The sequence below is a fragment of the Drosophila persimilis genome, unplaced genomic scaffold, assembly GCF_003286085.1.
Source record: "Drosophila persimilis strain 14011-0111.01,24,50 unplaced genomic scaffold, DperRS2 tig00000002-arrow-pilon, whole genome shotgun sequence".
NCBI classification, from domain to species: Eukaryota; Metazoa; Arthropoda; class Insecta; order Diptera; family Drosophilidae; genus Drosophila; species Drosophila persimilis.
In genome coordinates, this window is record NW_020825289.1 from 20,176,763 (window position 1) to 20,198,454 (window position 21,692).

The 21,692-nt window shown below is 44.5% G+C and overlaps 1 protein-coding gene across 9 annotated transcripts; it reads right to left on the reverse strand.

Moving 5' to 3' along the window:
• Positions 1–54: 54 nt before the first annotated feature.
• LOC6600846 (ion transport peptide) lies at positions 55–21,483 on the reverse strand. Of its 9 annotated transcripts, XM_026985099.1 has the most exons (4): positions 15,424–15,564; positions 13,384–13,694; positions 3,073–3,290; positions 1,813–2,383 (listed from the first exon to the last, which is right to left on the reverse strand). In XM_026985099.1, exons 2-4 carry the CDS (start codon positions 13,402–13,404, stop codon positions 2,239–2,241), a joined length of 384 nt encoding a protein of 127 aa, XP_026840900.1. In that variant the 5' UTR covers positions 13,405–13,694; positions 15,424–15,564; the 3' UTR covers positions 1,813–2,238. The 9 variants fall into 9 exon arrangements, 8 of the variants coding, with proteins under 8 accessions (XP_026840899.1, XP_026840900.1, XP_026840901.1 ...); XM_026985098.1 differs by lacking the exons at positions 1,813–2,383; positions 13,384–13,694; positions 15,424–15,564 and adding exons at positions 55–905; positions 7,602–7,998; XM_026985100.1 differs by lacking the exons at positions 13,384–13,694; positions 15,424–15,564 and adding an exon at positions 21,405–21,483.
• Positions 21,484–21,692: the final 209 nt, after the last annotated feature.

The following is a 21,692-nucleotide window of genomic DNA, read 5'->3' on the forward strand; positions in this document are numbered from 1 at the left end:
GCATATGCAATGGTAGGCTTAATCGCATCGAATTATGTCGTGTAGTGGATTTGATTTGAATTTTAAGATTCTATTGCGTGGATTCTCTGGGGATTGCTGGTACTCTTACAAAGTGTCTACTATTGTATAGGTTTATCGCGTGGTGGTAGAACGTAAAACTCATTGCCGTAACAGGTTAATAACTTAAGCTTACCAAATGAAGGAAATGTACAAAATATATAAGCATTATAAATAAGTGCATACGCATATAATTATTTAAAAAGAAGACAAATAATTTATTTACATCAGACATTTTGATTCTTGTTCGTTTGTTCACTTGTTCGTTTGCTTTGCTGGTTTTTCTATGGAAGAACTAAAAGAAACTATCATAATACTCTAATAACTAAACTCAATGCTCCACGAGACTGTTGTACGGATCGATGAATCGATGGCTGGATCGGCCAGAACCAAAAAAGAAAAACAAAACGAATTCGAATTTCTACTCTCCGCCACTTGCATACAATATATATGTATTCATAGTCGTAGTTATATTTAGTTAATATTTTTTGCAACATTTCTGTTTGGTTTTGTTTTGTTCCTCTCGCTTAATCGATAGGTATTTCAAGTTTTTAGACATTTCTCGTCATCTTCTCGGGTCGTTTGATCGTTTGTTTCCTTGATGCCATTGTTTCGTGCCGTATCGTATTCTGGTTCTGCCACTTTCGTGGCTAGATGTATAGTAGTAGTACATAGTATGATTAGGTTATAGAATTAAGTAGCTGCTTGTGCCAGTGCCAAAGCCAGTGCCAGAGCCCGTTTACTTTCGGCCAAGGGTATCGCGCCATTCGTTATATTTGTCCATTTCCTCGTGCAGCTGAAGAGCCTCTATGCAGGCGTTGAAGAAGGGCGATCCGAAGCATTCTTGCCTGTTCCGGAAAGAGCAGTGGACATATTAGATATCGGATATGGATGGTATTTTAAGGGAATTTTTGGACACGCTCAAAAAAATGTGAGCCAAAATTCAAAAGTCAAAAATTGTCAACTTTCGTCAAACCGATGTATGCATATGAAAATGTAAAAAAATGCAAAACGGCGACAGCTCAAAAACAAAAATTTAACAAAAGTTAATTGAAAATAAAATAAAAACGTACCAAAACAAAAACGGTAAGCGAGCGTTTTTAGTCGCGTGTAAAACGCGCGCGTAGTTCGCCGTCTCCGACTATGGTCTCTCTCTCGTTCTCAGTTCCGCTCTCTTTCTGGTTCTGGTTGTGATTTCTGTTTGGTTCTGGGATTTCTGGCTGGTCTGCTTCGCATTTCTAATTCTCATTTATCACAATTTTGATGCTCTCCTCTCTCAATAGCCAGCGAATGATGATTTCGTTTATTTTACATTCACATGTTTCGTTCCGTTTTTTTTTCTACATTTGTAATGTATTCCTTCATTTTTTTTGTGTGCTTTTACCAAAGGTTTTTTGTTTGTGTTTTGCACAAATTGCGTTTTAGCGTTAAGACTAAGCGTTTAGTAGTTTAGTATGGGTGCGGATAAGTGTTGGGTATATGCGGATATAGATTCCCATATATAGATACATATGTATATGTATATTTCCACTCGCTTCTCTGATTTATTCTAATTAGGGGCTTAATCGTTACAAAATTAATTGTAATACATTTGCAAAATACTTTCGGTCTGGTGTGTTAGGTGTGCGCCTTCTCTTTTACTCTCAGGGGGAGGGGGTTTGTTTCCGCGGATTATCGTGTGTAAGATGTAAAATTAAATGCTGATTTTACAGTAAAATACAAAAATACAAATAATAATTCTACTCTACATGGATGTAAAACAATGGATATCTTTTGTTTATTGTATATACAGAACGCATAACGCAATAATATTAATTATAATAATAATAATAAAACAAGCTAGGAATACTTATAGATAAATACTTCGATTCCAGGCGGTAGAGTCTCTTCCACCCACCCACCCACTCCTTCTCTCTTTCTCTATCGTTACTTTCTCTACATCTCTACATCTCTCCATCTCCATGCGGTGGTTTCCCTACGATTTATGGTACTTACAACAAACGCATAACGTTCTCAATAAATTAATAAAAGTAATTCGTTTTTAAAAAAACACATATAGTATAAACTGTAAGGCCTACAGTAATAAATAAGTACGAATTAAATTTGGGCGTTTTAAATTATTAAATTTGTTTGTTTTTGTTCGGGCTCTTGATCTCTGTGGGGGTGTTCAGGATCTTAGAGTTATGTTTGGCCCGGCGTCATGTTGAAGGATATGGGCGAACCGTTCACTACCCTCAGAAAGTGCTGCAAGTTCGATACCTCTTCTTCTGGTATGAGCAGCACTTTCAGGCACTCGCCAAACCATTTTGAATCAAAGCAGTCTTTCCTAAAATTAAACACGAAAATCATAATGAAACATAATGGTAATTGAAGCAAACTCAAGTCAAATAAAAGCAGGAAAACGAAACCGGAACCGGATGCAGAAACGGAAATAGAAATATAAGTAGAAACGGAAACGGAAACAGAAATAGAAACAGAAACAGAAAGGAAGGAGAAACATAAGTAATCTATTTGAATATAGGCTTGTGAAAGGGATAGGGCGATCCGTTGATAACTTTCATAGAGTGCTGCAGCTGCGATATCTCTTCATCGTCGATCAGCAGCACCTTGAGGCAGTCCCCGAAGGTTTCGTGGGCGAAACAATTGGCCCTGCATCGAATAGACAAGAACCACAGATGTAGAAAGTCGAGAAAGTCAAAGAACAGAATCGGAAAGGAAAGGCCTCCAAAAAAAAATGTTTAGAATAGATCAATCAGCATCAGCATCAAGGCATTAAGCCAAGGACCATTCTTTGCCCTGATTCCCATCTGATCTGTGTCAGGGTGTCTCTGCCCCAGTTTTGAAATCCGACTCCAAGAAAATGTATTTTCCATTTCGTTCGCCTTGAAATGCTTTCAGTTTCAGGCAAATCGGATTCGAAATCGATCGGACCGCTATTTTGGGGAGATCTCTGCTTCAGGGTTGTGTTAATAATACGATAGGTACATGGGTGGTATTTTGGGATCGTTAACTTACTTGCATAACCGATGTATACTCGTCTCGCGGAACAGCTGATAGCAGTCCTCGCAGATGCGATCCAGTCGAAAGAACATGGTCTTGTTGAAGATCCCCTTGCACTCCAGATCGAAGAAGTTGCTGCGCTTCGACAGATTGTGGTTGTGTGGCAAGGCTGTGAAGATTGGTATCAAGACGAGAAACAGCACCACCGAGATCTTTATGTTGCGGGAACACATCTGCAAATGCCAACCAGAATCGAGAGGTGGATAAGCAAACAGGCGAGAACCAACCGGAAATGTACTATAAATAGATTCCCACTTATATTGACTTGTAGATCAAGAAACCAACCAGCAAAATGGGACCTCAATTAGCCGAGAGGCCCTCTTGGCCATCTGGGTATTCAGATATGGGCCAAGCCGAGCCTTGAAACGGAGCCGCCACTTGTGTTGGAAGACAGGGACAGGGACAGGGACAGAAAGAGAGAAAAGACAGGGGCAAGGGCAGCCTCGGGGCCAGGCCCCAGCCCATGCAACTGCAGCGATTGGCATCGCTTGGCCGCTATAAATAGACACCGCCTGACAGTCGACTGGCGGCTAAAAATACTCGTAAACCCCTTCTCTGTCTGCTCTGTCTGCAAAGGTGCAATTGCAGTTGCAGACGATCTTATCGTAGGACAGCTCTATAAATAGCCAGACAATTTCAATGTTTATTGCATTATTTGCAATCTGTCGGCTCGCTTTATTTATGATGTAAGTTTCGTGGTTTCGTGGCTCGGCGGCTGCCCGAAGGAGAGAGGGCCATTCATTTACATTTACATTCACATTCCCATTCCACACACAGCTGCGTATGACGGACAGACAGGCCCCCAAATACTCGTAAAATTTGTTTACTTTGCATATTTTATTCATTTGCGGGCTCTCTCTCTCTCTCTCTCTCTCTTCTCTCTGCTGTCACTCTTGTTCTCTAGAGTCTCAATTACAAGTCGGAAAAGGAGGAGAGCATACCAAACTATTGAATAATTTGATTAAAATTACAAATTTGTTTATTTGCGCATTGAGCCAATTGTTTGTTTGGTTTGGTGATGAAATATGGGGAATTCTTGTGTACGCAGGCTCCGCAGCACCCGGCGATTGAAAGATGGAAAAGCTGAATGAAAACCCAGACAGCACGACGCTGCGACGACTATTTCTGGCAGCAGCAACAGCAGCAGCCCCAACATGAAAGGAGCACTTCTCATGCTCATTCTCATTTATGTACATGGCATATATGTACATATGTATCAAGTAAAAAATCAAGTCGCGAGATGCTTCGGCTGTCGAATCTGGGAATCTGTTTTGTTCTTAAGTAAAATTGATTTTTTATTGCCTTGTTGATGTCTTCAATTAAGTTGAGCGCATTTTCAGTTCGCTTTTGATTTATAGGAATGGGTATATGGGTATATGGTATATGGGCATTGAGGAATGCGAATGGGAATTCTAAGAAAGTTCATCAGTCGCTTGCCAAATGGCCTAGCCAATAACATACATACATATATACGTATAAACATGCATATATTTGTATCTCGAGCAACGATTCGATCGTTTAATGAGTCTTTTCTCTATTTTCGAGTGACTATTAATTGGGAGCCCCTACAAGCCCCTAAAAGTAGGCTGTCGATCAACACTGAAGATGAATTCGATCCGGCATCATAATTAACCTTTAACTGCTACCCCCTATTTCCAGCTTTCATCTCGAGCAATCAATAGACTTAATTAGCAGCTGTGGAAGAGCGCACGTGTAAGGCAGTGAAAAGTGCAAGTTGTGGCCAAGTGTCGCGTTTTTTTTATTTGCGGGAGCACGAGTACGGTACGTCACAGCAGTGTGTGCGCGAGCTGGTGTCGCATCGTGTAAAGTGCAACAGCTGGGCTGTGGCATGAGGAAGCTCTTCAGTAGTCGGATTTCCACAGTACATACTGTGTGGTTTGTTCCGCGGTGGCATGGGCATGGGTTCAGAGCGTATCGTACCGTATCGGGTTCGATTTCCAGTTCGACTTGGACAGTGCTAATTGGCTTCAAGTTGCACGATTTATGGCATCATTGGCATCTGCGGCATGTTTGGGTTTCGGTGCATGCATTTATTTTTAACGCTCTTTTGCCGGCCGCATAAATTGTATAATCGATATGCGACCAGCGTCAGAGATAATGTAACAGGAGGGCGGTTGGTGGAGCAGCGGGACCATCAAGGGTAGGGCAAGGGAAAGTTGAAGGAGAGCTGTTGAATGGCACTGTTGAATGAATGAATGAAATAAATGACTTCATCGTTGACCACAGAAACCACAAAAAGGAGCCAACGAACGCGATTGCCTTAATCGATCTTCGATCATGTCTTCGATCATCATCATCGTTATCGTCGATTTCGCTGTTGCTGTTGCTGTCGCTGATGCTGCCGCTGATGCTGTCGCTGTCTACGTCAACGTCTGTGTCAGCGTCACTGGATGGCTGGCAGCTTGTGCTGGCAATTTGTTTGCATTTGGCTTTTGATTAGCTGCCAATTGATTTTATTTGTCGGCCGACGCTTTGTATCAATTCAAGTCGAGAGTGTGCCGTGCCTTACATACAACTCTTCCCATTATTCAAATGCCACACTCAATCTGTACGTGAATATACTATAAGTATGTATGTATATGTATGTGTATACATATAACTGAATCATTGGAGCGAGTCGCACGCACGCCTCTGGCTCTCAATTGCCATGTTGTTGATTGTTGTCTGATTGTTCACTATTCAACTTTGATTTGATTGCTGTGCTGCCTGGGTCTGTTCTGCTGCTGGTGCTGGTGCTGGTGTGGCCGATCCGATGTTTTTGTTTCTGCCCCGGCCAGGCGACATTGAATGAAGTCATGAGCCAAAAATAATAATGGCAATTATAACAGACAAACGGACTGTGAATTCTTTTTTGCGCAATAGTTTATAATTATTGTAGTACCCGGCTACCACACACCGCGAAGGGTATATGTCTCAGGCGGTCTCTGGGGATGTTCCCAGCATTACTAAACACCGTTTTTTAACAATGCCCAACAGCACTGAAGTTTCGATGAAGATGAAGAATCGTTATCCGTTGTAATAGACAGCCAGAGAGAGCCAAGAGATCAACTGGAAATACCAACAGTGTTTTCTTTACGCCCTGCAACATTAACTCCACTCTAGCACTCGTTTAATATTAGAACTGTGTATGAATAAACCCTCATTAGGGGTCATCTTATAGTCGATTCATATTCCTAATTATTTTGCTCTATTAAAAGAATAGATTCAAGTCCAGCTGGCTGTCGCTTGGGGACTTCTTATCAGCTTACCCCCTTAGAATTGTCTTGGAATGCGAGAAGTGTTATCGGAAGATATACTCATGTGTGTATACCATGGCTTATACGGCTTATACAGATAGATATACAGCGACAGTGACAGCGACAATGCTATTCCTGCAAAACTGTGGCCAAACAAACGCGTGCATTGTACATGCACACCATAAGTACATATGTACTGCTCAGGAGAGTGGGTACATACTCGTATATATGTATATATTGCGATATAGCCTGTCTCTCTGTCTGTCTGTGTAACGCTTGGCTACGCAAGCATGGCAGGCCGCCGAAAGCCGAAACGCAAACTACCAGCCCCAACCAGAGCCCCAGAGCCCCAGCCCCCCCAGTGGCTGCTCTTCAGTGCTGTGCCCCTCGCTCGGTGCTCCCCCGTGCGGGCCAACAGTTTGCCAATGGCCATATGAAGACACTTTTTTACAGCGAAACTAAAATGTGCTTAGGAACGCAAAAACAACGGCAGCAAACATTCGATGGCGAGACTGCTTGGTACCACCAATCCACCAAAGTGGCACACCACACCAGCAAGTGGCAAGTGCTGTTGCTGCTGCTGTTGCGGCCGTTGCGCCTGCGTGGATCACTAAACGCTGCTGTTAATTTGATGGACATGCAGGAGAGTCTCCTGCACTCCCCAAGAAGCAATTTGCATGGGGGGCGAGACTCGCGGTATGCTCGAGTATATTCAATTAATATTCATTTATTCATGAAAAATCTCTGGGTATCGCCTGTGCTGTGTGGCAGAAAAATGCAAAACAGGAAAACAGCGAAAAGAAACGCGTAATATTGTATGAGAGCTACTCTGGCCGGTTGAAGCCAGTATCCACTGAAGAAAACGTTTCTAAAATCGTGAAACCTCTACGGCTATTAGTAAACTCTTTCTTTCTCCTGCAAATCTTAATTCACACATTACGAATTTCAAAGAAATATATTAGCTGGAGATCACATGGAACATGGCTATCAGTTTGCTTAGATACTGCAGAGATAATACTCGTACAACGATGAGTCTGGGATTCCATGAAAAGGCACTGATTCAAACTTATCTTGGGGATCTAAAAGCACCTGGAAGTTGAGGTCTTTTATAGATTCTGCATGTGATCACTAGATCTTTTGTGGGGTCTGCAGACTTATATTCTTAACGATTTTTAGCCTGAACCTAAACCTAAGCCCCCATTAGACTATGCATTTTGTTTCGCTCACATTGACTGATGCTGCTGGTGCTGTTGCAGTGCGGTGCTGCTGCTGTCGAGTGCGCTGATCCAGAGCCTTTCTATGGCTTCCAGCGCGACTACTGGAGATATCAGAGCGATGCATGGCTCCCAGTCAATTGATAGTGCACTTAAGTGTGGCTCTGTGTGAGTGTGTATGGGTGTGTATATCCAATTGATATTATTGAGATTAATGGCGAAGGGTTTCGTAATAGATTGGCATCTGCCAGAAGGAAATTGGCCCCTCGGCTGGTTCACGCTCGGTTGTTCACTTCTCAGTTGGTCCGGGCGGGTGGGCTAAGTCTTGGGCAAACACGAGACTCGAGTCCCCAAAAGATGTTTGAAGAGCGACAACAAAGTGACAAAAGTCAGTCAAGACACGAGACACGACACCAAAGAGCGAGAAACGAGAGCCAAAAGCGTCAGAAAAAGTGAGACATGCGCGAGCAATCAACTCGTGTTGCCAACAAAAATAACACTGAAGATCGCCATCGGTTGTTGAGGTTGTTGAGGTTGTCGAGGTGCTGTGCCACACAGTCGCCATACAGTTGCCATCGCAGCTGCTGCTGCTGCTGCTGCTTCATGCTCTTATCAGACGGGCGGGCGCACACACACACCACCGCCGCATACTGCCACTGCCTGAGGCACACAGACACAAAGAGAGCCAGCGACGACAGTGAGTCTGGCAGTGCACATGCCAATGCGTGTCTGTGTCTGTGTGGGATCGGGGGAGAGCGAGACGCGACTCGTTTGGCAGTGGAACACCCAGGCGTATACGTGATGCGAATGCCTAACCGGTGCTTGCTCATCAGCCGATCAGAGTGGCGGCGACTGTGGCTTCCAGTTTGTGCCGCAAAAGCCGTTAAACCACCACTGCACTGCGTCCACTTGTCCTGGGGAGTGTGTGGCAGAACGCTGGCGGAATACCCAATGACATATGGAGCGATGACGCTGACGATCCATAGCCAAACTAGTTTTTCCACCACAGCCAACCTCTCTTGCTGTGACTCTGCCTCTGTCTCTCTCTCTCTCTCCATCTTTGTCTATGTCTGCCAGATCACGTCAAAAAGTGAATTAATCAGAGAGCAACAACTAAATTTTCCACTAGTCGAGGCAAATGGAAATGGAAATTTCTGAGTGCATCAGAGTGTCAGAGCAATAGATTCCACTCTAGTCGGAGTTTAAATAGAGAGATCTATGTATATTTATAGTATTTCTGCGTAGAATGAGTAGAAGTAGAAAAGGCGTATCTTGCTTTTTATGACTATTATATGATGATCTGTTTGGTTATCATTTGGTAATCTCTTCCCTCCCACTCTTAATTGTTTTATAATTGCTGTTGCATAATCAGTTGATGATAACGAGGCTGTGTATCCCCAAAAATCCATTGCATACATTTGGGAGTGCATTGTATTAATTTGTTCAATAAGTTCCACTACAAAATGATCATTAAGCAATGATTATACTATAAAACTGATGATAGAACAAAATCAATCAATACCAAGATTAGTATATACTAGGATATTCTCCAAGAGCGAATGATATAGGCATCATAGCATCCTTCATCACTCATACGCCGCGTTGTCTCAGTTCTAGTTGAATCTAATTCCTCTTTCAACTCTCCATCCATCGACCTATGCCTTAGTTTAGCTCTTCTAGCTCTCGGTTTTGCTAACGTAATGGCAAAAACATTCGATCAAGAAATGCATTCGCTTGGCTGCCTCAGCCACTGCCACATTGCCGACGTTGGTCGGTCTACTGTGCTCTGCTGTGCTGTGGTCTGTTGTGGTCGCCGCCGTCGTGCCAGCCAGTTGGGCGACCATTTGGCACAAACATTCTGACAGACAGACCGACATACATACATACAGCGAATGGCAATTGGCATTTTATTAGTTTAATTGAAAGCAAAACAATTTAGCATGGCGAACGGGTTTCAGTTTGTTTTCCAAATGCACTCGAATATTATCATACACATGTACATCAGCTACAGCCCCAACTCTGGCTCTCTGGCTTTCGGAGCGTAGATTCCAATGAGTCCGAGGCGGTGGCAGGGGCAGGGGCAGCGGCAGATTCAGACATTTGAGGCACGGGCGCACAGAAGCATGTCACACGTTTCACTCTCCTTACACACACTCTCATAAGATATACAAGAGTGCATTTGTGTGCTGTGCTGCCTGAATTTCGTACGATTGTATGAGTATAAGTACGAGTAAATAAACAAGTCCATTGAGGAAATTACTTGAAAAATATTCAACAGCAGCAACCACAACAACAGCAACAACAACAACAAATACAAAAATGTTGATCGCATTTTTGCTGATTTTGTGCCAATTTTCAATACGATTGTTGTTGTTGTTGTTGCTGTGGTTGGACGCTTTGTTTTAAATAAAATCGAAAATCTTATAAATCACATAATTAAGTTTTTGCCTTCTTTATGGGGTATTGCATTCGAATTTGAATATTATGGATCCGCGAATCGACTGGCGGGCAATTAATGAAACGTAACCCAGCGTGTGCGCTGAAGCTCTCGATAGGGCCATTACGCGACGCAGCTGGATGCCTGCCTGCCTGCCTGCCTCATCTGTCCGCGGGGAATGGGGGATGATCACTGATCCCCCATTCCCCATTCCCCGGTCTCCCATCTCCCGATCCGCCAATCTCCCGATGATGGCCGACCGCAAGGTGTGGTTTATTTTTGGCTGAATTTCGATTTCAAATTCACGGAATCCGCACTCACTCACAATCATACATGCACTCGGTAATTTCCAGTGTTTAAGCTGATTATCGTGGAGCATCAGCGTACAGTAAAAGGAAATGACAAGCTTTTCGAGAGGATATTAAAAGCATAAGGATATAAGTGATCAAAGATGTATCTTAGATATGGAAACATCAGCATTTTTGCACATGCTAATTTTCCTGACGTCAAAAGAAAACAAAAAAGCCCAAAGCTCAAAAATGGAAAAGCGGCGACCTATATTTTAACGATTTGGCTAAAATGTTTGGCAAATACAAGTATTGGTATGAGTGCGAGTGCGAGTGTGATACATATACATACAATATGTACATCATGTTCATTCCATTCCACATTTGTCAAGCGTCAGCGGAAATGAGTCACTTTCAAAAAAAAGGCAAAGTGCGAGCCACTCCGATCCGATCCAATCCGATTCGAAGAAAGGAATCAATTGCAACGAAGCCCCAAGCGAAGACATGCGGAATGACCAATAAATTAATGTAGAATGTGGCCGCACAAGCCCTGCTGAAGGAGAAGAGGCTCTGCAAAGCCGAAGCATGAGATTCCCTTGGCTCCAAGAATATAGAAATCCAATGGCAAATCAAGAAATATAAGCTTTTAATATCTAAAGAATCGAAACTCATTTATTTCCGACACCTGAAAGAAAGTTCTATTGTGTCGAATAATGCCTTCCTTTTTGTGCTGCTATTTTCTGACCGATACTGTAATACCCCATTGGAAGAGTATAGAAACACAATTGCTGTGCACACGACTCGTGGATTCCAGGAATGCGAGAAATGCCACAGAGTCATGAGAATCTTTCGATTTTGGGGCTTTTTCGCATTCCGTTTGAGCTATGCGACTACTCGTACGAGTATGTGTGTGCGAGTATTGGCCAATTCTTTTAGTTCCAATAAGGTCACTTACAACTCGGCTTTAACAGCAACAGCAATGGCAACAGCAACATTGTTGCCCCGTACGGCCAAGGACGGAAGAAATTGTGTGTGACGATGCTTCGAGTGGTTGTTTGACGTCAATTAAATTGGATAAATGCCTGAAAACTAGTTTGTGTTCACCTTACCCCCAGGTATTCCCCCAGCCTCTGGCTCTGGCTCTGGCACCTGCCACCTGCTGCTTAGCCTATTATGTCGATTACATGACACAAAATCAATCATTAACATTTGTAAATGTGGCCGTTGCCCCAAAACACACATGTCCCGGCTCCAGCTCTCCCGGCTCGATCGCGGTATCGGGATCGAGATCGGGATTCGGATTGGTATCGGATATATACTTATTTGGTAACCTGTCGCGCGGTGGAGACGGAGACCCCACACCGCACTGTTTATCTTCGACGGGCCCCCGTTTCGCGGCTGTCGTTAATACTCGTATGTGTGGTTATTGTTTATTGTGAAGTTTTAATGGCATTTTGTCAATTATTTGTTCATTTTCATGGCTTATTATGGCGTTTTATGCGAGTTTATATGCCCGCTGACATAAGAACCCATTAAATATTTAACGATCTTTATTGCCAACAATAATTGATTTGTTCAGCATAAAATAATTATATATAACGCATTTAATACCGAGTTGGGAGAGGGCCCAGGCGGCGGGGCACAGACCATAAAAGGCGAAAAATTAATTTTATTTTGCAGACAGGCCGTAAAATGATTATCGGTGGCCGATGGTTGCATCAGCCAATTTCGATTCGAATTGCCTGCTGCTGGCCATGATAGCGAGAATTTGGCCAACATTTGGCCTCATTACCCCTTTCGTTCAATATTTGGTATGGATATAAGGATGGCACTGACTTTTCTTTTCCTTCAATACTGATCTATTGCTATGTTCTTTAAAGGTATCACAGGTTAAGGTCCCAAAGACACAGCCAAAGGCAAACATGTACAAAATTAAAAAGAAACAAATAAACATACTCGTACAAACGAAACCATAAACTGAGTTTTGGGGCATTGAACTGCAGGAAATAAGCCAAATGACAGTCGGGGAACAGTTGGCAGATACGAAACATATGTAAGCCTCTTAAAATATACATATGTATATATATATTTATATGCATGGCGAAAAAACATGTGCATATTGTATGATATATGGGCAATGACTGCCACAGCAGAAGCAGCAGAAGCAGCAGCAGCAGTAGCCTCTTGAATTGCCAACATCAAAGTCGGCTGGGTATCCGTAGAGTGCGCATCCACTCAGCCACCCACACACGCGCACTCAAAGACACACACACATAAATACGAGCATAGCTGAGTGCGGGCCACAATTGCTTTTCAATTAGCCGGGCACTCTCGGCCTGCCCGATGGGGAGGGAGGAGGATCTGGACGTGCGATCTGCTTGATGCGGCAGAGGTGGCGCGTGGCAGTGATTTATCGCCGAATTCAATTAGAGCCACTTCAGCCGCACACAGACCTCTGGCCATCCGCAAAGGCGAAGGTCAATCCATTGACCCATTGGCCAAAGATCCAATCAAGATCCTTCTCCTAAGAGTCTTCGCTTAACTCGTTCTATGCTCCACTTATGGGTCGTCATTCCAACCCATGGCAAAGGCATGGCCTGGACTATGATCATCTTTCAGCTGTGGCATCGAATCATTGATTTGTCAGACTCCAATCTCCAATCAATGGCGTGATCTGGAGCGATGGCTCCATTCAATTTTCCTGCCAATTGATCGACTGTGCCGCTCTTTCAGCTCAACTTTTCCAATTGCTTTCGGTTTCACAACGGTTCCAGAATAACTTCAACAGTCATCGAAGGAGAGGCAACTTCGTCATTGCGATCATCACGATCTGGCTCTTGCTCTTATGATCTGCCTCCTGCCTCCCGAACGGTTGTCTTTTTTTTTCAAGTTCATTAACATGACACGCGGTCCCCTCGCTTGCCCATGATTCCCCGTTCCCCGTTCCCAGAATTGCAGTATTCCGTTTTTCTGAACTTGAAAAGTGCATTTCATTACCCCCATCTGTGTGGACACACATACACGTATGTATACGTAATACGTATGTATATGTCAACCCGATTGATACTCACATTTAGTGACAGCTTCTTCATTGCGTAGTACAATCTCTGTCTGCGATGATTGTTTGAGTTTGAGTTCGTGTTTGTTCGTTGGTTGGGGTCTCAGATCTCTTTGAGAGCGCGGAGTTTGCTTTTTGTTTGGTTTGTTTGGTTTTCCAATTATTGTATAATGCTGGAGTGTAATGTTTGGCTAAGTACTTGCGTTTGTTTGCTGTTTAAGTACTTTGTACAGTGTGTGTGTAACACAGTTTTGTTTGGACTAAGTTTTCTTTATATTTGTATTTATAGTAAGTTGCTTTTGCCGCAGATGTTTTGGGGTTTATCTAAAATATTACAGAATATCCAGAAATTAGTTCCATTCCGATTTTTTTGGATTTTCATGTACTAATTCGATTAAAGTCGCTGTTCGACAGGGGATCGGATCCAATTCAAGATCATTTGCATTATAAATAAATGTGCACCTCAGATGCTCATGTGCTAAATGGCATTTGGTATACTGCCGCCCGATCGCTGATTGTCATTTATTGTTATTAATGTTGCTGCTGCTGTTGCCGACTTTTGTTGATTAAAATCATTTAATATGCATTGAATGGCCAAATGGGAGGGGAGGGAGAGGACAGAGAGGCGGCTGATATGGCTCGCAACACACTGCCACTTCGGCTGTGTGGCCAATGCTGCAGTGTAGTTGTTGCCGTTGCCGTTGCCGCTGCCGCTGCTGCCGCTGCTGTTGCTGTTGCCGCTGTTGATGTTGATTTATTTAGCCGGTCCGATCGCTTCGTTTGCTGCATTTAAAATGTCGGAAGTGTTTGCACGCAAAAAATAAATAAATACCAGCATACAAATGCACATATCGAATATACATATGTACATATATATATATCGATATTTATGTGCTGCAATACATACACATAACATACACTATATGTATGTACATATATTTCCTGTTGCATACGCACAATTGTGAGGGGAGGAGGAGAAGGAGACGCAGCAATAGAGACGCCGCGCCGGCGATTTTGATGATTTCGAGGAAATGTCCAAGACATTCCAATAAATTCCGTCAAAACAAAAAAAAAAACAAAGATCAAAAGAAAAAAAAAACGGCAACAGCAACAGCCACAGCGGACCCTTGTCCCTGTTTCGGTGCTGTGGCATCACTTATGACATCATCTGCGGATCAATATCGATCGAATATCAACGAAAGTTGTTCTGCCGCACCCTTGACAACGCCACACACCAAACAGAATGAAACAAAAAGGTCCGAGACTCCAGATACTCACACACAAGACTGTTAAGTGTGTCTGTGTGGGCTTTGTGTTGCTGCTGCTGTTGCAAGGTGGCAACATCAATGCGAAACAAACAAAAACAACAACAGCAGCAGAGCAGCAAGGGCCAGCATTGATATGCGAGGCTATATGCGAGAGAAAGACCAGGGCGGCAAAGATGACGATGAAGCAGCAGCAGGTAGCTCCGTTCCGTTCCCGTTTTTAGCCTTATGGCAATTCGGTCAACAGTCGGACGCTCGGACAGACGAACGGCCGGTTTGAGTATGGACCTGAGCACACAAGATTACAGATTAAAGCGGATCCGATAAGCAATTGGTACTTGGTATGGCCCGTGGGATATGGGGTCTTTCGATGGCCTAAGCGATGGGTCACTCTCTTGGCTAATCGGTATAAATGCATAAAGTTCATAGCGATTTTTGTAATTTTCCATCATTTAACGCGAATTAGCGCGGTTATTTTCCACTCACACACCACACACTTGTTTAAATTCGATCTTTTTTATTTTGTACATTTAGTCGTAATTTTTTTTTAATTGCTGGCAATCTTGAAAGCTGCTCCAAAATCGAGTTTCAGTTTCAGTTTAAATATTAAAACTTTTATTACATTTTCGTAATTTCGGGGCTGTGGTTTGTTTGTGGTTTTTTAGAATCAATTTTTTGGTGACCGGCACCGCATGGTACTCCAACACGGCACGCGTTCTACAGGTTGCACGAACGTGTGTATAACTTGACGATGATTGCACTCTCTTTTCCCCCACTTTGTCACTTACACTATCTCTCTCTGTTTCTCTGCAGAGAAGTATCTCAATGGGCACTTGATTCTTATTTATTGCCGCCGCACTTTGCCACTACAGCGAGAATCGGAATCGGAAACTGAATCGGAATCGGAATTGTATTCGGAAACTGTATCTGTATCTGAATGTTCAAGCTGTTCGGCGGCTCTCGATTCGATGTTTACTTGTTGCTGCGTCTTTAAGGACTACGAGGCGTTCGGCGGTAACATTGTATTATAAGCGAGCCAGAAGCAGAAAGAGCAGCCGCAGCAGCAGCAGCCACAGCCGCAACAGCAGCACCACCAGAGCGAGGCAGCGTCGATACACACACAGATACCGCGCTCTCAGTGACTCACAGATACAAGTATCTGACCCAAGCATCTGTGCACGCGTGTGTGTGTGTGTGTGTAAGTGATCCGTTTGCCTGCTGCTGCGCGCTCTCTTTCACTTGTAACTGTTCTCCGCCTGCTGGTGAGGGTTTGTGGGAAAGGGATTTCCCCTCTGCATTATTAATCATTTATTTATTCGATTGCTAATCAACGCAATTATCTCCAACCTGTAATTGCAGAGCAATCGCAGTCCATTGTCTCACTGGCGGCATGTGGGAAAATTGGCCCAAAACTCAGGCGAACAGTGACTCGACCCGTGACTTCCCGTGCCACCCGGAACTGTACCTGCACTTTACACCCTTTTCGAACTAGAGAAAAGATTCCATCCCAATTAGAAAATCGCATTTCACGTGTCTCAATCTCAATTCAAACATTAACATGTCCCCGTACTGTAGATCGAGAGTAGATCGTCACTCGTCATCCAATTACGATTGCATTGGATTCTCGATTAATCTGATTTGCGCAGCCCCGAGGGCCGCCGCCATTCCCTGGACATTCCCCTCAAGCGACGCTAATAATATTATTAAACAGAACCGAATCCAATTAATGCCCCAATTTGGTCACTGCCATATTGAGTTATCGCTCCTGTGTTGTCAATCGTTAGTCGTTAGTGGTTAGTCGCGTAATTTGCATAATTCAGAGCCAGCAATGGGGGGCGGGGACTTGTACTTATTCTGAACGACGATGAGTCATTCCAGGAAAGTACATATATATATAGTAAAGGCAACCGATGAATGGATCAAATATACATAGGTAGTATGCACTCGTCTGAAGGGATTCCTCAGGCTGGGATGTTTTTCTCCCGACATATATTTGTATGCCCTTTCAAATGAATGAATTACTTATTATGATGGTAATTCCAGATATGGTAATGTTGTTATACAAGTTGCTCGACAGGTCGCAGACATGCAACGATCTATTTAATACTCTTTGTGAGTGTAAGCTGTATGGTAGTAGAGTGGAAAGGCAGATAGATATATTCATATCTACCGTAACCGGTTAGGAAAGTTCCTATCCAAACTATTCCACGCTCCGAATGGTATGCAACAAGAAATTTGATTGAGAAATATAATGACTGTATTTATGAGTTTTCCAGGAAGTTTTTAGAGGGATAGGTCATGCTACGATGCTACGAAAGAAATGCATATAAGAGTACACATTTCCCACAGGAAATGTGGGCTTCGCTTCGCTTCCCATCTCTTATACTACGACCTGCTCTGCTTTAAGAGAACGATCAATGGTAGAGCAATGCTTTCCCACGCACCACGAACCTGATCTGATCAATGAGTGTAAATTGAATGAATGGTGGTGGTGTTGGTGTTGGTGGTGTTGGTGGTGGTGGTGGTGGTGGTGGTGGAACACCCATTACAGATTTAAATAACGGAACCGGAAATCACCGCCACAGAATCTTGACTCGCACACCCACACAAACACACACACAGAGACGTGTCGGCAACTTCAACTACAACCAAATATGCGCTAATAAAAATAAACACGTCTGAATATTTACAATCAAAAAGAGAACAAAAATATAATGTCTAGGGGAACTAGGTGCTGGATCGGGAAAGCGGGGAACGCTTGTAAATGGACCCGTAAATATTCCTCCCAACGTTCGCTTCGTTCGCTCAAACTATTGACCTTGTAACAATTTCTTTTCACACAAATTTGTGTTTGTCATTTGAGTTGAGGTACGTATGTACTACCGCGTATAATGCAGGGCCAGGGCCAGGGACAGGGACTGGGACAGGGCCACCGGCTGCGACTATTTACGAATTAATCGTACATGGCCTCAGACCCAGACCCGAGATGTTATTAACCTCAAAGTGGGCCAGGCCAGGCCAGGCCAACCCCGGTGTCCGGGGAGCAGGGTCCGAGCGTAAGACAGACTGAACTTGTAAAAAGGGTGTGAGACCGCTAAAAATATACGCAAACATGGAAGAAAGGCTGGAATCGGGGAAGCCGAAGCTTAAGAGGAGTATATATACACTTTACAGGCATATTGTTCTCATGCCACATAAAGCTCTAGCACGTTGATTTTGATAGAATTTCCCTACCGAGTTACTCGTAAATGGTTAAGCAAAAGCTGATCGCTTTGATGATTAAGGGATAGAACTTTTGAGGCCATTGGTATGGACTCTATAGGCTTTTAAATGCTTCCGTCTTGGCGTTTGAAAGGGCGCAACAAATGTCTAACCGGCTTACCTTAGGCGCTTGTTTCGGGTTCGATGCGAGCTATGGGCTCCAAACTTTTCGATTGCTTATCGCTCCTCCCGGGGCGGACACCCGGGTGTGGGGGTGATGGTGGTTTGTGGGAGCCGAACCGACGGCAGTTTCAGTGTTTCAGGCCTGCGGTGTTTCTCTGGCACTCGGGTTCATCGCCATTTTGTGTGGATTTTGGTCAGGTCTTTATGTGTGCGCTGATAACGCCTAAGAGGCGTCATAGGGGGGCGTGGCCCGGGCACTATCTATGCAACCCACTGTTCTATGGTCGCCGGAGACGAGAGCACTTTTTGTTCACACGCCGCGTGGCTCTCTTTTGCTCTCTTCCTCTCTTCCTCTCTCTCTCTCTCCTCTTATCTGATGTCGGTTTGTGCGTGGCTTTGGGGACAGAGCAGAGCAGAGCAGAGAAGATCAGAGCAGATCAGAGAAGAGGCAAAGCAGAATCGCCGCTTGGACCGAGCGGGGGAGCAATGAATGAAAATTGTTTGTTGAATGATTGTTGGGGGGTGGGGAAGGGGGACGCGACAGATCTACACGCACCACAGCCACACTCACACTCATAGACACAGAGCGCGACGAAACCACTCTCACTCACTTACACACTCCTCCTCTCGTGCACTCTTTCTCTCTTTCTATCACTCGCGATAAAGAAGCTGCCTGTTGTGGGGGCGGGCGGGCGCATTTAGTGACATTCAGTGCCAGGAGGGAATCACCACACACACTAACAAACACGTACGTACATATATGTATATATATGTCTGCATATATCTTTGTAAATATATTTCCACATAATTGACACTCGGCGACAGTGGCAGCGGCGTCGGCGTCGGCGTCGGCGTTGGCGTCGCAGGGGCCGCACAATTCTCACGTTCGCACCGATTATTCACATACATATATTTGGATATATCCCTATGCATACGCGATTCTGGGTAATTTTCCAAAATATTCACCCTGCACAAAACAAATATGCGCTAAATCTATATATCATTCGATATCTGTAGACAAGGCAATGGGCACGACACGGATTCAGATTCGTATACGATCGGATCGCGAAAAAGTGCACCGAACGTTAAAGGATTTTCCACCGCAGCCAAAGAAATGGGAAAAACCCCAAGCCGCATGAGAAGCGAAAGCAGACTAACTGCAAAACTCAAATGTCAAAATGCTGGGACCGTTCTGGCAGAGCGCCGGACGGACAGAGCCCATGCACATCACACAGATACATCGTCACATACAGCCATCCATACATATATGTGAGGGGACGAGGGTTGATTGAACAATATGCCCAGCAGCCTAGCAATCAATTGCAGTCTGCGATCAGAAAATATCCCAAATTTAAGGTGCAGTTGGCACCCTAAGCTTGAAATTGTTTGGTTTCCATAAGGAAGAACTCTCGAATCACCCCTCGCCTGTATATAGAACGTTTCTTGCTCGAAAAGCACGCATGTGCCAGCGGTTTATATCGTTTTGTTTCGTGTTTGCTTTTGTATGTGTGTCTCTCAGACAATGCGGCCCCAAATCCGGCCCCCACTCGCCGCTTCGTTCCCCGAGACTCGCAGGCGGAGACAAGCGCCTCTAATGGGGTCTTTAGACGAACAAAGGAAGTAGCCAGGGGGTGATAAGGCCCCATCCATATCCATGTCCCCCATCCAAAAGCGAGAGCTGCAGTCATGGTCGTTGCTTGGGTTATCGCAGTGTTTAGCCCCCTGCCGTTGCACTCGGCGATCAGACGACGCCCCTGGCCACTGACGCTGGGCTTACCGTGTCATACACACACAAACACGAGCGCACTCATTGAAACTGAAATTGAAATTGAAGAATTTCACTGTAAGTCATGCGCTCAGGCAAAAGAAGCGCGTCAGAAGCATCACGAGCTAAAAGAAACTCTCTCCATGTGGGCGGCAGCAGGTCCGCCCACACGACACTCCTAAAAGTGCAGAAGCAGCAGGAATTCGAGCTCCCGCTGGAGATCTCCATGATCTTCATGGTACTACTCTTAAGTACTCGTAAATGCACTGTAAAAGCGTGTGTAAAACGTTTGCGTCGCAAATTATTGCCCGTTTCCGTTCTGTCCGTTCCGTTCCGTTCCGTCCATCCGACTGTCCGCCCGCAGCACCCGCAGAGCCAGCGACAGATCGAGACTCAATATATATATGTACATAAATTGTAGTAGTAGCTATGCCTACAGAGTACCATACACGAACAATGTAGGCTTGTTCACAATTAGATTTACGATCATTGTGCGCTTGCGCTCGCACTCTGCCCCGCGGCTCGTGTGTCATCCATCACCCCACTTTTCACTCCTCCCCTGCCACTTTATATAATATATACTACTTTTTTTATGTATTGCACATTCAGGTTTCGTTTTTGGAATACAAATATTACGTATACGATGGCGGGGTGTCAACAAACTTGTAATATGGAACAAGTATGATTCAATGATGTCGGTATGGTATCTCCCTGAATAGAACACTTGCCCTGAGAACGGGACTGGGAGCTGGTAGCTGTTCGATGCGATTGGCAATCAAGTAGCTGTACCTGTACCTGGGACAAGCTGTTGTGCATACAGCTTATGCAACCTTATGAAATGCAGCCCAGAAGATTGACTTTGAACGAACGAGATTAAGCTGCACGAGAAACGCAAACGAAGAAAGACAAGAGGCGGGACTGAGACCGGGGCGGACAGAGCTAATTGCCGCTTTCAGATCTAAATGGGCAGCGGACACGCAAATGATAAAAGAGAATACTCGTACTTAGGCACATTGTAAGGAAATGCCAAATACCAGCCGGGTCGGGCCGGGCCGGGCCGGGACGTTGGAGCACTTTCACGGCGCTCTGGAGAAACGCAAAGGTCAGACCGAAAACGATATGCAGGGTAAGGAGAGAGAATAGCGAACCGTAAGTGTATCTCTTCAGACACATCTCGGTTCGTGACTCGGACTCTGGATGGCCACTTAAGAAATCTAGATATAACTGATGTCTTTAGAGCCGCGACCTGTGCATAAATAGCATTTTCAAAACATTTTCAATAGCCAAACGGTCGATTCAATGGATTTTCCTCTGGTGCGCTCTGGCGGCTAAACTCGTTTCTAGTGGCGATGTAATTGAAGCTAAATCTAAAAATAGATCCAGTCCAGCCGACGCCAGCTCTGAGAAATAATTGCCAAAGCGGCAACCACCGCACAAACACAGACAAACAAACAAACACAAACTAACGCCAATCCCCCAGCCCAATCTCCATTCAACCGCAAACGATCGAGCATTAAATCGATAGGATAGATCTGGGTTCTCTAACCGCAGCTTTCAATCCCGTTCCCATCCCACTAGATCTCGGTCCCGATGGTGGATCGATCCACCCCATCTACTTACCATTCTGAGAGCCCTTAGCTTAGAAAGCTGCGCGTTCACTTCCTAAATATTGCAAGTATGGATATGGATTCTAACACAAAACTCTGTCGGAGTCCGCAAACGGTGTCAAAATGTTTGCAAAACTTCTGTCCAACTGGCTTTTATACCCCTTTTGCATCCATCGGATGCTAGGGCTGCTGTCATGGGCGTGGTTGGGCTGTTGGGTTGTGGCTGGGGCTGTCTCTCTGTCTGTATCTGTGTCTGTGTTGGGCGCTACGTTTTGGTTTGGGTTGGGGTCGTGGCTTGGGG

Bases quoted from the DNA above. Each gene is read 5' to 3' on its own strand.
- LOC6600846 (XM_002025947.2), bottom strand. From the start codon at position 7,715: ATGCATCGCTCTGATATCTCCAGTAGTCGCGCTGGAAGCCATAGAAAG. The intron at 3,291-7,601 runs GTGAGCGAAACA...TGGCATTTGCAG, and splicing joins CACCAGCAGCATCAGTCAAT to ATGTGTTCCCGCAACATAAA. The intron at 2,384-3,072 runs GTAAGTTAACGA...GTTTAATTTTAG, and splicing joins AGTATACATCGGTTATGCAA to GAAAGACTGCTTTGATTCAA.